This window comes from Peromyscus californicus, unplaced genomic scaffold, assembly GCF_007827085.1.
Source record: "Peromyscus californicus insignis strain IS unplaced genomic scaffold, ASM782708v3 Scaffold_13__1_contigs__length_99412109, whole genome shotgun sequence".
Classification (NCBI taxonomy): Eukaryota; Metazoa; Chordata; class Mammalia; order Rodentia; family Cricetidae; genus Peromyscus; species Peromyscus californicus.
The window spans coordinates 7,801,741-7,816,479 of record NW_026294424.1 but is presented as its reverse complement, the minus strand read 5'-3'; the positions used below and the strand labels follow the sequence as shown (position 1 = coordinate 7,816,479).

The 14,739-nt window shown below is 46.7% G+C and overlaps 1 protein-coding gene across 3 annotated transcripts in view; it reads right to left on the bottom strand.

Moving 5' to 3' along the window:
- Ascc2 (activating signal cointegrator 1 complex subunit 2) overlaps window positions 1-14,739 on the bottom strand; it is a 49,300-nt gene that overhangs the window by 18,056 nt on the left and 16,505 nt on the right. For all 3 annotated transcript variants that reach the window (XM_052736366.1, XM_052736367.1, XM_052736365.1), the window contains 4 exons: window positions 10,072-10,139; window positions 7,225-7,335; window positions 6,005-6,117; window positions 952-1,026 (listed from right to left, as the gene is read on the bottom strand). In XM_052736366.1, coding sequence (XP_052592326.1) covers window positions 952-1,026; window positions 6,005-6,117; window positions 7,225-7,335; window positions 10,072-10,139 — 367 coding nt within the window. The remainder of the gene's footprint in view (window positions 1-951; window positions 1,027-6,004; window positions 6,118-7,224; window positions 7,336-10,071; window positions 10,140-14,739) is intronic.

The window sequence follows — 14,739 nt, the reverse complement described above, 5'->3', positions numbered from 1 at the left end:
AGCTCAATAAAAATTAAAAAATCCAGGAAAGGCACAAAGCTACACAGAGAAACCCTGTCTCGAAAAACCAAAAAAAAAAAAAAAAAATTAAAAAAAATAAAGCAAGTAAACAATAAATCTCTACTTGCCAAAGTATTTCTCATTAGGTCCTCACAAAGCATATATAAAAAAAACAGCCGGGCGGTGGTGGCGCACGCCTTTAATCCCAGCACTCGGGAGGCAGAGCCAGGCGGATCTCTGTGAGTTCGAGGCCAGCCTGGGCTACCAAGTGAGTTCCAGGAGAGGCGCAAAGCTACACAGAGAAACCCTGTCTCGAAAAACCAAAAAAAAAAAAAACCCCAAAAAAACAATCTTCCCTGGATGGCAGTGGTGGCCCATGCCTTTAATCCCAGCACTCAGGAGGCAGCGGCAGTGAGTTTAAGGCCAGCCTGGGCTACAAATTGAGGTCCAGGACAGCTAGGGCTACAAAGAGAATCTTTGTCTTGAGCCTCCCACTCTCCCCACTAAAAAAAAAAAAAAGAAGCCGGGCGGTGGTGGCGCACGCCTTTAATCCCAGCACTCGGGAGGCAGAGCCAGGCGGATCTCTGTGAGTTCGAGGCCAGCCTGGGCTACCAAGTGAGTTCCAGGAAAGGCGCAAAGCTACACAGAGAAACCCTGTCTCGAAAAACCAAAAAAAAAAAAAAAAAAAGAAAAAGAAAACAACAACAATCTTTAAGGTCTGTGGTAAAAGAACATGTGCTCAGCATGCACAAGGCCAAGGGTTCAATCCTCAATCCTTATTTTTTTAATAAAAAGTTACACTAAAACTTCAGGAGTTATAAAAAAAAAAAAGTAGGGCGAGAAGATCACCAAGTCCAGGACTAGGAGCCCAAGCTACCACAGTCCTTGGTCGCCCTTTGTCCTCAGAGTGAGGGTGCCACAGCCTGTCCTCAGGCTCCCCTTCCCACTCACTTGCTGTCTTCGAGCCTCCTCTTCTTAATTGCAGTCTCCATTTCAGGAATTGCCGTCTCATAAAAGGAAGCTAGTCTACAGAAGCAAACACAGGTAAAAGGCCAGATTAATTCCCAAATACCACATTTTGATGGAAAACAAAAGCCAACCCAAAGGAGCAGGAAGGTTCATTTCTTTCTCCCATAAATCCACAATGTGGGTGGTGTTGTGTGTGTGTGTGTGTGTGTGTGTGTGTGTGTGTGTGTGTGGAAGCCACAGGCTAACTTCAGTGTTAGTCCAGGAAAGCAGTCCTGATGCTCACCAATCAGAACTGGTCAGAGCACCAGGATCTTCCTGTCTCTGCCTCCTCAGCACTGGTACTGCACACAGAGTAACACCGCACTCTACATTTTCACATGGGTTCTGAAGAGATCAAACTCAGGGCCTCACTTGGCTTTACTGAATCAACCCCCTGCCCCCATCCCATCCTAAACCTAGTTTCTGGGGTACCCAGGGGCTTTCCTGAGCCTACCCCGGAATGATATACTGTGCTGCCCCATCATGGAAAGTGACCATAGTATGTCTATTCTTTTTTTTTAATTTTATGTGCATTGGTGTTTTGCTTGCATGTAGGTCTGTGTGAGGGTGTTGGATCCCCTGCAACTGGAGTTACAGGCAGTAAGCAGCCATGTGGGTGCTGGGAATTGAACCCAGGTCCTCTGGAAGAAAAGTCAATGTTCTTAACCACCGAGCCATCTCTCCAGCCCCAGCTGTGTCTATTCTAACAAAGTGATCAGAGGGCTACACAGGATTCTCTGGGTTTATGAAACAGACAGATTATCTTTTTTCTTGCTCAAAATTTGCCAGTTCTAGGAGCTCTGAAATGCAGTTACCAATAATCTTTCTCATTTTGGTTCTAAGATATGAAGTTTTGTTTTTTTTACATGATTTGAAATCTCTACATATTGTTAACATGTGACAATGTCAACACAATGTATTTATTCAGAACAGGCTAAATGTGCCCAGGACTTACATGTATCATGCACTCTATATTTGTTTTATGAACTAAGCCAGTTAGCTTAACTATAACTCTTTTTTAAAAAAGATTTATTTTAATTATGTGTGTGTGTCTGTCTGTCAGTTGGTGTGGACATGAGTACAGATGCTCACAGAAGTCAAAAGAAGGTGCCATCCCTTGTAGCTGGAGTTACAGATGGTTGTGAGCCACCTGATATGAGTGCTGAGACTCTCCAGCCTGTTTTCTACAACTCTTAATAAAAAGTTATAAGTTAGATGTGATGGTCCATGCTTGTAATTCTAGCATTTGGGAAACTGAGGCAGGAAGATCGCAAGCTGGAAACCAGACTGAACTATACAGAGAGACACTGTCTCAATAGCAAAACAATTAAAAATTATACACACACACACACACACACAGGGTTGGAGAGGTGGCTCAGTAGTTAGGAACACTTGTTGCTCTTTCAGAGAACCTGGGTTCGGTTCCCAGCTCTCACATGGTGACTCACACCATCTGTAACTCTAGGTCCAGAGGATCTGATGCCCTCTTCTGAACTCCACGGGCATTAGGCATGCTCATGTTGCATACACATGCATTCAGACAAAACACTCATACACATAAATTAAATAAATGTAAAATTTTTCTCAAAAAACTATACACACACACATTAGGAGTTTCAGCACAGTTACATATGACTATACTTGTAGCTAGCTGGGAGGCTGAGGCAGGAAGACAGCTTGAGCCAGGAGTTTGAGATTAGCATGGGTGAGCAACCCAGGAGGCAGCTGTCCTTTTCCTCCTGCATCTCCTCCTCCCCTCGTCCTTCTCAAACTGGGCAGCCTACCTCCTCACTGTGTCCTTCCTGGCTATCCTTAACCACAGGGCTCTTCCTTCCAGGGGCCAGATTCACTGCACCCAGAACATACTGCCCTGGCAACTGACAGAGCAGCTGCTGCTCTTCTGTGATGTAACTCCTCCTCCAAACATCTTGTTTCCCAGGGTCAGAGATGCACTCAAGTGCCCAGTGTAGTGCTGACTAGTGCTTGCAGGTGTTCGGCAAGCGCATGCCCATCCTCTGCCTGGCTTTCTGCACCGTCCATCTCACAGCAGCAAGCTAGTGGCAAAGAAGAGCTAAGCCGAACAGAACAGGCCCTACTAGACACAGCCTCAGCAGAGGCCGGAGAGGGCAGTTTGGCCCAAGCTGATTCAACACTTGCCAGGCTGTGTTGTTGTTGGGTAAACTGGAACAGCCCCCATGGAAGGTGATTTGGCAAGATATGTGAGAATTAAAGATGCACACACCATCTGTCCCTGCATTTCTACTTCTAGGAATTAATCCTCAAATATGCTTGCAAAGGTACAAAGTCATGTGTGTATGATGTTATTTATTTTGAAATAGCAAATAACTGAAAAAGCCATAAGGAAAATATAAAAATAAAAAATCTATCTCTGGTGTCCAGTGCACCAGATGCACAGTGCTGCCCAGTCATTCTAAGACACTGAGCCATCTCCCCGAGCCCCAGCTTTTCAATTTTAACAAAGGGGGGTGGGGTTGAGAGTATAGCTCAGTGGTAGAGTTCCTACTGAGCATTTATAAAACCCTGGGTTCCATTCTCATCACTGCAAAAGCAAAGGGAGGGGAATGTATAATGTGTATGTTTCCCTATACTGCATATCTCTGGAAAATCCCTCTGAACTACGACAGCATTGACAAGTGAGAAAAAGAACTACAAAGAGGGGAGGGAGAGAGGTCCCCATATAGTTTACATTTTTAAAGGTTGTTTTTTGTGTCTCTGTGTGTGTCACATGTGAGGGTGCCCACAGAGGCCAGAAGACCTGGAGCTGGTGTTACTGGCAGTTGTGAGCCTCAGACACAGGTGCTGGGAAATGAACTCTGTCCTTTGGAAGGAAGAACCTGCTCTTTACTAAGCCGTCTCTCCAGCCCCTATTTTATACTTTCTGAGTTCTGTCAAAAGTGAAAGTACTACTGACTCATGACCCAAGAGCAGAAGCTGCAAACTGGGTAAGTGGATGGGAGTGGAGAACGGAGGAAGCTGTTTTGAGAGGGCCAAGTCAAAGAGCTCTTTGGGTAAGTGTGACCCCTAACGAAGAGCTGTGGGAGCTGGGGTTGTGTGTATATGTGGGTGTAGCTAGCAAAGGATTTCCTAGCTTGCAGCACAGGCTGGACCAGGCTGGGCCAGCTGCAGGTTGAACGTGAGTCAAAGGCAGCAAGCGTCACTTCCAAAGTGCAACCCTTTCTTCCCATATTCCAAGATGGGTGGGACTCTGTTTCCACTCTCATGCAGGAAAAACCTGCTCTCCCAAAGCTTCCACCCTCAGAAGCCATCTGTGCTGACTGGGGGAGACACTTGGACAAAACTGCTTAAAGTGAATGAAAACAGGCAGAGGAGAACATGCCGAGAGCAGCGTATTCCTAAGAGTGATTTCAGTTTCTGGCTTTCTACCTTTTCTACATTTCCACATGCTCTTCTATCACACTGAAATACCTTTCCTCCCTAAAGTGGACAGCTACAGTCCTAGCCCAAGCCCTTTCTTCTCTGGAGAATACTGGTCAGCATTTTATTCTAATGATCCCTGGGAAGCTGATCAACCCTAATATCTGACTCTCACAAGCAGGGGAGACCAAAGAGGAGTCAGGGACCAGCTGCCATCTCTGGCACATGTCAGAGCTAGATAAATGTTTTGTTGAATGGGTGAGTAAATGACAGAATGGACGGATAGATGGGTGGGTAAATGGAGTTGGGCAGCTCCCAGAAGCTGCTGCAAATGGCTGGGAGAGATGCCCGGCAAGAGCAACAGTTAGAGGCCACTGGGAATGGGCCAGTACTTTTTGTTGCCAGGCAATAAGCAGGCTGCTGGTCCTTTCACACCAGCCTGGGAATGCCCAAGCCCATGCTCCCCACCTTCTCACCGCACAGAAAGCTCTCCTGATGTTAACCGGGCAGTCTCCCTCCTTGCCGTAAGTTCCTCCGAGCTCTTCTCCACCTCAGCACAATCTTCCTAAGGCCTCTCCAGTGGTTTCCACTCCCACAGATCGAGGCCACTCTCCGCCACTATTTCACCACGCTGGCACCAAGCAGTGGACTCCTCAGTTTTTATTATCAACTCCTTTCCCTGTTGTTCGTTTTTTTTGTTTGTTTGTTTTTGTTTTTTTCTGAAACAGGGTCTCTTTATGTAGCCCTGGAGGTCCTGGAACTTGCTCTGTAGACCAGATTGGCCTTGAACTCACAGAGATCCACCTGCCTCTGCCTCCCAAGTTCTGGGATTAACGGCGTGTGCCACCACATCTGGCAGTTAGTCTGAACTTTTTGTACATTTCACACCTGCTTCAACACCCTTCCTGTCACCATAACCTTTCTGTCTAGAACATTCTGATTCCTTTTCTTCTTAGATACGTTGACTAGGCTAGCCTCAAATCCTGGAGCTTGAGTGACCCTCTTGCCTTAGCCTCCTGAGAGTTGGGATGGAAGGAACAGCCAGTGTGCCAGGCTTCTAGCTCAGTACCTAAGGCTGTTTTTAGGAGTCTTTCTCCTGCACACCCCTGCAGCAAAGAAGGAACACCTCTGCTGCTTCCTCATGCCAGTTCTTACTAGCTGTTACTCTGTGCTCCAGGATAAGGCACGAGAAAGAAGGCAGACTTGAAACAGTCATCTTCCTGCTGTGGGTTTTGCCCCACCTTGTCTTCCTCTCAGCCGGAACTGGAAGGGCTCCTCCAGCATTAGTTTTACCTGTGTTCCTCATTGTGTATCCCCAGGCTGGAAGATGGACTGGTCTATTCTTTTTCTGTTAATTTCATATGCATTAGTGTTTTGCCTGCATGGATGTCTGTGTAAGGATGTCAGATCCCCTAGAGTTGGAATTACAGACAGCTGTGAACTGTCATGTGGATGCTGGGAATTGAACTTGGGCTAGTGCTCTTAACTGCTGGGTCATCATGCCCCTGGACTGGTCAATCTTCTAAGGACCAAGCCAATATGCGTTTGAGTGATGCATGGACCAGAGCCCCTGCTTTAACAGTCAGAAGTCCCAATGTACCTGTAACAAAAGTCATGTTTCTGGAAGGTTTGGCAGGCCAAAGGGAAGATATCCAGAAAGGCCCAGAGTGTGGTGCAGGTATCACATAGGTAGAGAACAATGTCCTTTAATTCCTGTTGTCAAGAGAAGACACAGCATTATTTTCAAGCCCCACAAGACAGCTCTGCAGAGGCCTGAATCATAACTGACAAAGCCAGAGTCCCCAGAAGGCAGGAAGTTGCTTGAGAGGAACAGGGAAGTAGAGGCCCTAGAGACAGCCTGAATGGTCTCTGTCTCTCTGTCTCTGTCTGTCTGTCTGTCTGTCTCTCTCTCTCTCTTGGAGGGCAACCTGCGCCACTTAGCCATCCTTCTCAGAGTTCACCATTAGTGGCCTACACTCAAGGACAGCTAAGGTCCCCTGTAACGCTGAGAAAGTCTCTCTCCTGTGCTGCAGGAAAGTGAACGCTGTTGAGAGAGATCACCCGGCCTGGTGAGAAGGAGTAGCAAGCCCACCCTTTGCTCACATTTTGAAGATGGTACATAGAACACAGGATGTTTGCTCATCTGCTCTGCTTATTCTCATGACAACTCGAAGGAGCAGACTGGGTGGCTCTTCATGTTACAGATAAGGAAACTGAGGCTCAGAGTGCTAAGATGATTTGCTCCCGCCGCTCCTGGCATGACTCTTCTGAAACATTTGCTCAATGGATATTTTCCCACCACATGGCAAACAAATGCCACGACGGGAGCTCACAGCTGCCACATTCCAGCTGTCTGGAGTGCTTAGCACAGCACCCAGGCTCCTTAAAGTTTACTTTCTGTATGGCATCCTCACTGAAGTTCTAAGTGCCATGAGATGGGCACCATGTCTGCTTCTGCTTGCTGCTTTATCCCCCAGGCTCCACACAGGACCTGGCACACAGTCCCTCAGCATAGACTCATGGAATCAATGACGGGCTCAAAGAGTGGGCCTGCTGAGCAAAACTAACTGAGGAGTAGACCCAGTCTCAAACCCTAGTGCCTTGTCCTTTCTGGTACTCCACAAAGGTTCCCCAGGAGGAACAAAACCTGCTGAAAAGTCTAACCCATCGGGCAGGTAGAAACTGGATTAAATCAAAGGAAGAGGTCAAAGGCAGGGGAAGAAACCACTGTGCCCTGCAGCACTGGCAATCTTCTCAGCCCCAGAAGAGCCAGGCTTAAGGACCCCAGCCAGAAGAAGCCAGGCTGAGGGGCAACCTTACCAAGAGAGGCATGTCACTGGGGGTCAACCGACCCTTCTCCCCGAGTTTCTGGGGTGTGGTGCTGGTCCCATCCCCTTGCAAGCCACAGTGCTGGAGGATATTGCTGAAGACCTAAGACAGGGAAAAAGAGGGCTCTCTTCCACATCCTGAATGGGCACCTAGGAGCTCCACCATACAACCAGTGAGAGGTGACCCACGAACTGCCTTGGAACCTAGGGACAGGCCATCCAATGGGATGCTGACTAGGACTAAATGAAAACCGTGCAGGGCTGATACTGTCACTCGGTGACAGTGTGCAGGCTAAGTACATGGAAGACCCTGGGCTCCAGGCCAGGTGTGGTATTCCACACCTTTAATCCCAGCTCTCAGAAGGCAGAGAAGGGTGGATCTCTTCAAAGCCAGCCTGGTCTACATAGCCAGTTCTAGGCCAGCCAAGGCTACAGAATGAGACTCTGCTTCAAAAAACAAACAGGACCCTGAGTTCGACCTTTAGTAACACACATATAGCATGCATATAAATATAAAGCCCCAAGAATTCTGTACCCATGACTTGACTGGATAGACTCAACAATATGTAACACCTGAGAAATACCTTCAGCAACATTTAAGAAATGTCTAGACTCCTTTGTAGATGACTACTTATAGGATGATGTTATATATGTGCATATATGTATGTTTTGTTTGTTGTTTTGAATAGGGTCTCATGTAGGCCAGGATGCCTTTGATCTCATTATGCAGATAAGGATGACCTCGAACCCCTAATCCTCCTATCTCTACTTCCCAAGTGCAGGGATTACAGATGTGTGCCATCACATTCAGTGATTATCAGAGCTTTATTAAAACAAAAGACAAATTAACAGAGAGTTGAAAACAGAACCTGTCATAAAATCAAGCAAGACTGAATTGGTAGGGCTGTCTTTCTTGTGTGTGTGTGTGCATGTGTGTGAAGGTCAGGGGACAACGGTGGAAGCCCATTATTTCCTTCCACTGTGTGGGTTCTGCAGATCAAAATCAGGTTCTCAGGCTTGGTGGCAGGCACCTTTACCCACTAAGCCATCTTGCCAGGGCATATTATCTTTACTTTTTTAATTAATTAATTTTTATTTTATTTTTTATTTATTTATTTTTTTCTGAGACAGGGTTTCTCTGTGTAGTTTTGGTGCCTGTCCTGGAACTCGCTCTGTAGACCAGGCTGGCCTCGAACTCACAGAGATCCGCCTGCCTCTACCTCCCGAGTGCTGGGATTAAAGGTGTGCACCACCACCGCCCAGTTATCTTTATTTTTATAATTAAAAAGAAAAAATTTTTTTGTTTTTTCTTTTTGTTTTTTTGAGACAGGGTTTCTCTGTGTAGCTTTGGAGTCTGTCCTGGAACTTGCTTTGTAGACAAAGAGATCGGACCGTCCACCTCTGCCTTCTGAGTGCTGGGATTAAAGGCATGTGCCACCACCGCCTGGCTAAATTTTTTTTTTTTTTTTTTTTGAGACAAAGTCTTGCTATATAGCCTTGGCTGTCCTAGAACTTAATATGTAGACCAGGCTGGCCTCCAACTCACAGGGATCCTCCTGCCTCTGCCTTCTGAGTGCTACCATGTTATCATTAAACAGACTACCATATAACTATTCCAAAAGTTACTTGAAACAGATGTACGTATAGGGATCTCTTTATAGTGGGATTATGGGGGAATAATAATAATAATAATAATAATAACATTATTGTTTACTTTTTGTATTTTTTTTTGAGACAGGGTTTTACTTACTATATAGCTTAGACAGGCTTTGAACTCAAGACAATTTCCTGCCTTAGCCCCCCAAGAGCTGGGGTTACAGACAGGAGTCACCATGCCTAGCTCCTTGCAGCTTTTTACATTCCTCATATTTTCTTTTTTTTTTTTTTTTTTTTTTTTTTGGTTTTTCAAGACAGGGTTTCTCTGTGTAGCTTTGCGCCTTTCCTGGAACTCACTCTGTAGCCCAGGCTGGCCTCGAACTCACAGAGATCCGCCTGGCTCTGCCTCCCGAGTGCTGGGATTAAAGGCGTGCGCCACCACCGCCCGGCATATTTTCTTTTTTAAAAATAACTTATTTTTATTTTCTGTACATTGGTGTTTTGCCTGCATGTATGTATAGTTACAGATGCCATGTGGGTGCTGGGAATTGAACCCAGGTCTTCCGGAAGAGCAGCCAGTGCTCTTCTCCAGCCCTTATTCCTCATATTTTCTACAATACACATTATTCTTTCATGAAATCGTTTCATAACCCTTCACAGTTCCTATTTGAGAAATGCAGGTCTCTAAAAGGAGTAACTTTTGGAGGTATAGGGCTGTCAGAAAACATAAACTGCGAACCAAATCCTTCTGTGTGAGTGCCAGATAATCTTTAGACTTCATCTTGTTCAAGAAGGGCAAAGGTTGAATTATAAGGCTTGTAGCCAAGAGTAGGAGAAAGGGCTGGGCGGTGGTGGCGCATGCCTTTAATCCCAGCACTCAAGAGGCAGAGCCTGGCGGATCTCTGTGAGTTCGAGGCCAGCCTGGTCTATAGAGCGACACCCAGGACAGGCATGAAAACTACACAGAGAAACCCTGTCTGGAAAAACCAAAAAAAAGAGAAGGACAAAGAGAAAATCTGAGAGATGAGCTCTTTCTCCCCCTCCTCTTTCCCTCTCTCTCTCCTGCTGAGGATGGAATCTGGGGCTTGGCATGCTAGGTAAGTGCTCTACCACTGTGCCACTTCAAAATGTGTCTGGAAAAGGAGTGGAAAGCAAACATTTCTCCAGATTCTTTAAGAAAAGTCCAGAGACTTGTCTCCTCCCACTCAGCTTATTTCCCCTGGGCAGGGCTAAGAGATGGTACCTGAAGTATGGTGGGAATGGTTTCATCCAGGTCAGTATAATAACTTGGCTGTTGGATAAATATGTTTCCTAAAAGAGAAGAGAAAGGGCAGAAGTGGGGAGGTCAAGAGGGGTAGAGAGGACACATTAATTGATCATCAGCATGTTCTGTGACCCTCTCCTGTTCCCTAAGCCACTGTGGGGAGGATGGAGGATGAGTCTTGTTTCAGGCCCAGGTGGCACAGAGCTTTGTCCTCACTGAGAACCCTCCCCAGGGCTGCGAAAGGAAGTTATTCAGTACAATTTAACTTTTTAAGTACCTCTGAACTATATCAAACAAAGAGCAGCCCTGGTCTCTGATGTCCCCAGAGAGAGAAACTTGGCCACCATGCCTCCCATGACAGCACTGTGGTACTGGGAGTTGCATTATCCTGGAAAGTTGGGAACTATAATCCCTTTATTCAATAAACCTACAATAACTCAGGATGCTTGCCAAGCCACACCTTAGAAAGTGTGAGGAGCCGCCAGGGAGAAATGTCTGGAAGTCGTTGCTTTTGAACGTGCTACCATATCAATTCAGCCTCCTGTGAACAGGAGGCAGGAGTGACGCACGGAGATGGACTTGGCACACATCTGTAGTTGTTCTGTTCAGATGGAAGCCATTTCCGATGTTTACTACGCTCTACCTGCTGCAACATGTGCGTGCTCAGAGCATATGGTGGCTGGGACAGAACCCAGTGTTTCTCCATCTAAATGTCGAGGGAGGGATGTAGTGGGCAGCTGTTCCAGCTTCAACCTTGAAACGCTGCCACACTGCCTATGACCGGCCCCTGGGGTGTGGCCAAGAGGAGACCCCTTAAGACCCAAGATGCGTACGTGTTCACTCTCTTAGCTCTTCATGGTCCTGGAGGCTGGATTTGCAGACCAAGTCAGAGTTCTCCAGAGAACTACACTGGATTGTACCTCATCTCTCCTGGATCCTGTAATCGACCCCTTACTGGTCGTTAAGTTACCCCTGAAATAAACCTCTTTTAATCACCAGATAAACTACGTGGAATTGCCTTGTTAATTAGAGCAAGAGGAAGACCCGGGAAAGAACTCTAGCTGGGGACATGACGGTGAGGAAGGCCAGTGCCCTGAAGAGTCTGAGATGCCTCAGTTCATTATAGCTTTACCCCTCAGGATGGTAGTCAGCTTTGAGCCCCGCTGTTTCTGTGGAGGTCTGGTTTTTTTTTTTTTTTTTTTTTTTTTTGGTTTTCGAGACAGGGTTTCTCTGTGCAGCTTTGCGCCTTTCCTGGGACTCACTTGGTAGCCCAGGCTGGCCTCGAACTCACAGAGATCCGCCTGGCTTTGCCTCCCGAGTGCTGGGATTAAAGGCGTGCGCCGCCACCACCGCCCGGCCTGAGGTCTGGTTTTTAATTAAGTGCAGACAATGCTTAGATTTTACTACTGTTTGAGAAGGGCAAAGGGTGAATTCAAAGGGTCATGGCCAAGAGCAGCACAAAGAAACCATCTAGGGAGAAAGAAGTTTTTCTTTCTGCCTCTCTCTGTCTCTCTCCTGCACTGTGTATAATGGCCAGAGCATACACTATCGATAATTCTGTAGCCCTAGTCTGATTCCAGGGCATCTAAACAGGAAGGCAATCAGATGCCAGGTGAGGCTGATGAACAAGCAAGTAGCGGGCTTTTCATCAGTACAGTCCGGGATGGCGTTTACTCCTTGATTCCAAAAAGCTGAGTTGTTTTTCTGTTTTGTTTGTTTTTTCCTAGCCTGGCCTCCTCAGCTCAGGGCTCCTACCTCCCACAGGTGCTGACCCTATAATCTACGAAGGTGTGCCTGGACCATCTACATCCTCCTCCTCCACATAGGCAAGGAATGTCTGAGCCAGCCCCTCACCAATCTTTGCTCCTCCTTGTTCCTCTTGTCCTGATCCTCTAGGGCAAGTCTAAACTCCTGATTCAAAAAGCCCTGAGACATCTAGTCCCTGCTGGCATCCTAGGTCACCCTGCTTCCAGTCCCTGCAATGGAGCCCTCCCCTGAACCATCCTTAACCTCAGATAACAAGTCCTGTCTCTTCCTTCTGCCTAAAATGACCATCCAGAGCTCACCGCACCATAAGACATGTGTCTCCTCCTCAGGTAGTACTCTGACACAGGCACTCCCAGAGCCCTGGCATACTCCTCTTACCTTGACCACGCAGAACATTTTCTCATTGCTCGCCAGAAAAATAGAGCTGCTTCTTTTTTTTTTTTTTTTTTTTTTGCTAGCATCAAGAAAACTCAAATTTTGTCAATTTTTTCCAAGACAAAGGTTTCTCTGTGTAAAAGCCCTGGATGTCCTAGAACTCTCTTTGTAGACCAGGCTGGCCTCAAACTCAGAGATCCGCCTGCCTACCAAGTGCTAGGATTAAAGGCGTGTACCAGGCCAGGTGGTGGTGGTGGTAGTGGTGGTGGTGCATGCCTTTGATCCCAGCACTCGGGAGGCAGAGCCAGGCAGATTTCTGTGAGTTTGAGGCCAGCCTGGTCTATACAGAGTGAGATCCAGAACAGGCACCAAACCTCACAGAGAAACCCCGCCCCGAAACAACAACAACAAAAAAGGCGTGTAACACTAAGTCTAGAAAGATAACTCAAATTTCACAATCTATCCTTGGGGGACAACAAAGATCTCCTTTGCTTTTGACTAAAAAACAAAAAAAAACCCAAAAAAACCACCACCACCAAAACACAAAAAACACAAAGTCCCCCCAAACCAAAACCAAAGCAGGCCCAGAGAGATGGCTCAACAGTTAAGAGCACTTGCTGCCCTTGCAGAGGATTCAGGTTCAGTTTCCAGGACTCAAATGGTATGGCTCACAACCATCTGTAACTCTGTTCTAGGAGACCAGATGCCCTCTTCTGGCCTACATGGGTGTCTAGCATACACAGAGTGCACAAATATCTGTGGAGGCAAAACACCTATACATATAAAATTAAAATAGCCTGTCTTGAAAAACCAAAAAAAAAAAAAAAAAAAAAAACCCAATTAAAATAGATACATCTTGGGGCTGGAGAGATGGTTCATTGGTTAAGGGCACTGGTTGCTCTTCCAGAGGACCTGGGTTAGATTCTCAGGACCCATATGGTGTCTAACAACCACTTATAACTCCAGTGCTAGGGGATCTAATGCTCTCTTCTGGCCCTTGCAGACACTGCATGCACGTGAGCACACATACATGCAGGCAAAGCACTCATACATATAAAAAGCAAATAAAATTGAAAAATGATTATTAAGATAAACCAATTTACTGGGCGGTGGTGGCGCACGCCTTTAATCCCAGCACTTGGGAGGTAGAGTCAGGAGGATCTCTGTGAGTTCCAGGCCAGCCTGGTCTACAGAGCAAGATCTTGGACAAGCACCGAAACTACACAGAGAAACCCTGTCTTGAAAATAAAAAAAGAAATACTAAAAGGCAAGAAACAAGCAGTGGCGTCGTCCTCTGAGTTCCCTCTTCCCAGACAAGCCCATGGTGAGCAGCAGACACCGCCACACAGATCATCAACCTACGAGGGAGCAATGACTTCATTTTCTCCTAATGTGCAAAGGAGCTCAAGAGAGACGGACTGATGAGCCCTGCTTTCAAAAGCTGATGGCTGATACTCAACGCCAGTCTTGCCAGTTTACTAAAAAGGCTAGAGTAAGGACTGTGTTTGTGCCCGCAGGGCAGCTCATCCTATCTCAGCTTTTCGTCCTCATCAGTCTTCCTACAAGTAACTGCTTTGCCCAAGAGACTCCGTGTATTCAAAGTGAAGGCTGCCCTTGTGCCTTCTCCTTAAGGATTAAAAAGAGAGCTGCTCTGAGGTGGGGGGTGCCTCTGTAGGCTCCTTCTCTACATCTGCCACCACACACACTCACGAACGCACATGCACACATACAGACACAGAGACACAGACACAGGCAGACAGACACACACAGAGACAGACAGACAGACAGACAGACAGACAGACACACACACACACACACACACACACACACACACACACACACACACACACAAACAAACAGACAGACACACACATAGAGGATCCAGATGCCTGGTCTGAACCTTTTTTGAATCAACCACCTTCTAGAAGCCAAAAATGAGACTCTCCTTAATAAGTCAGTTTAGAATCCTCAATCTCATGGTTTAAAAGAACATGGAGCCAGGCACAGTGATGTACACCCCAGCATTTGGGAAGCAGAGGCAGGAGGAGCCTGTCTTTAAGGCCAGCCTGGGCTATGTAGCAACTTCCAGGCTGATCTGGGCTACATAGTAAGAAACAACCCCAAAAAACAAAAGGGGGGAAAAAAGCTAGGCATGGTGGCCCACATCTGTAATCTCAGCACTTGTGAGGCAGAGGTTAGCAGTTCCAACCTGGGCTTCATATCATTAGTAAGAAAAACCAAAAATCTTGCGGGCCGGGTGGTGGTGGTACACACCTTTAATCCCAGCACTTGGGGGGCAGAGCCAGGCGGATCTCTTTGAGTTCGAGGCCAGCCTGGTCTACAGAGCGAGATCCAGGACAGGCACCAAAACTACACAGAAAAGCCCTGTCTCGGAAAAAAAAAAAAGAAAGAAAAGAAAAAATCTTGCAGTGGTGTCACTGAACTTTAATCCCACCACTCCAAAGGCAGAAGCAGGCAAATCTCTGAATTCAGGGCAAGCCTGGT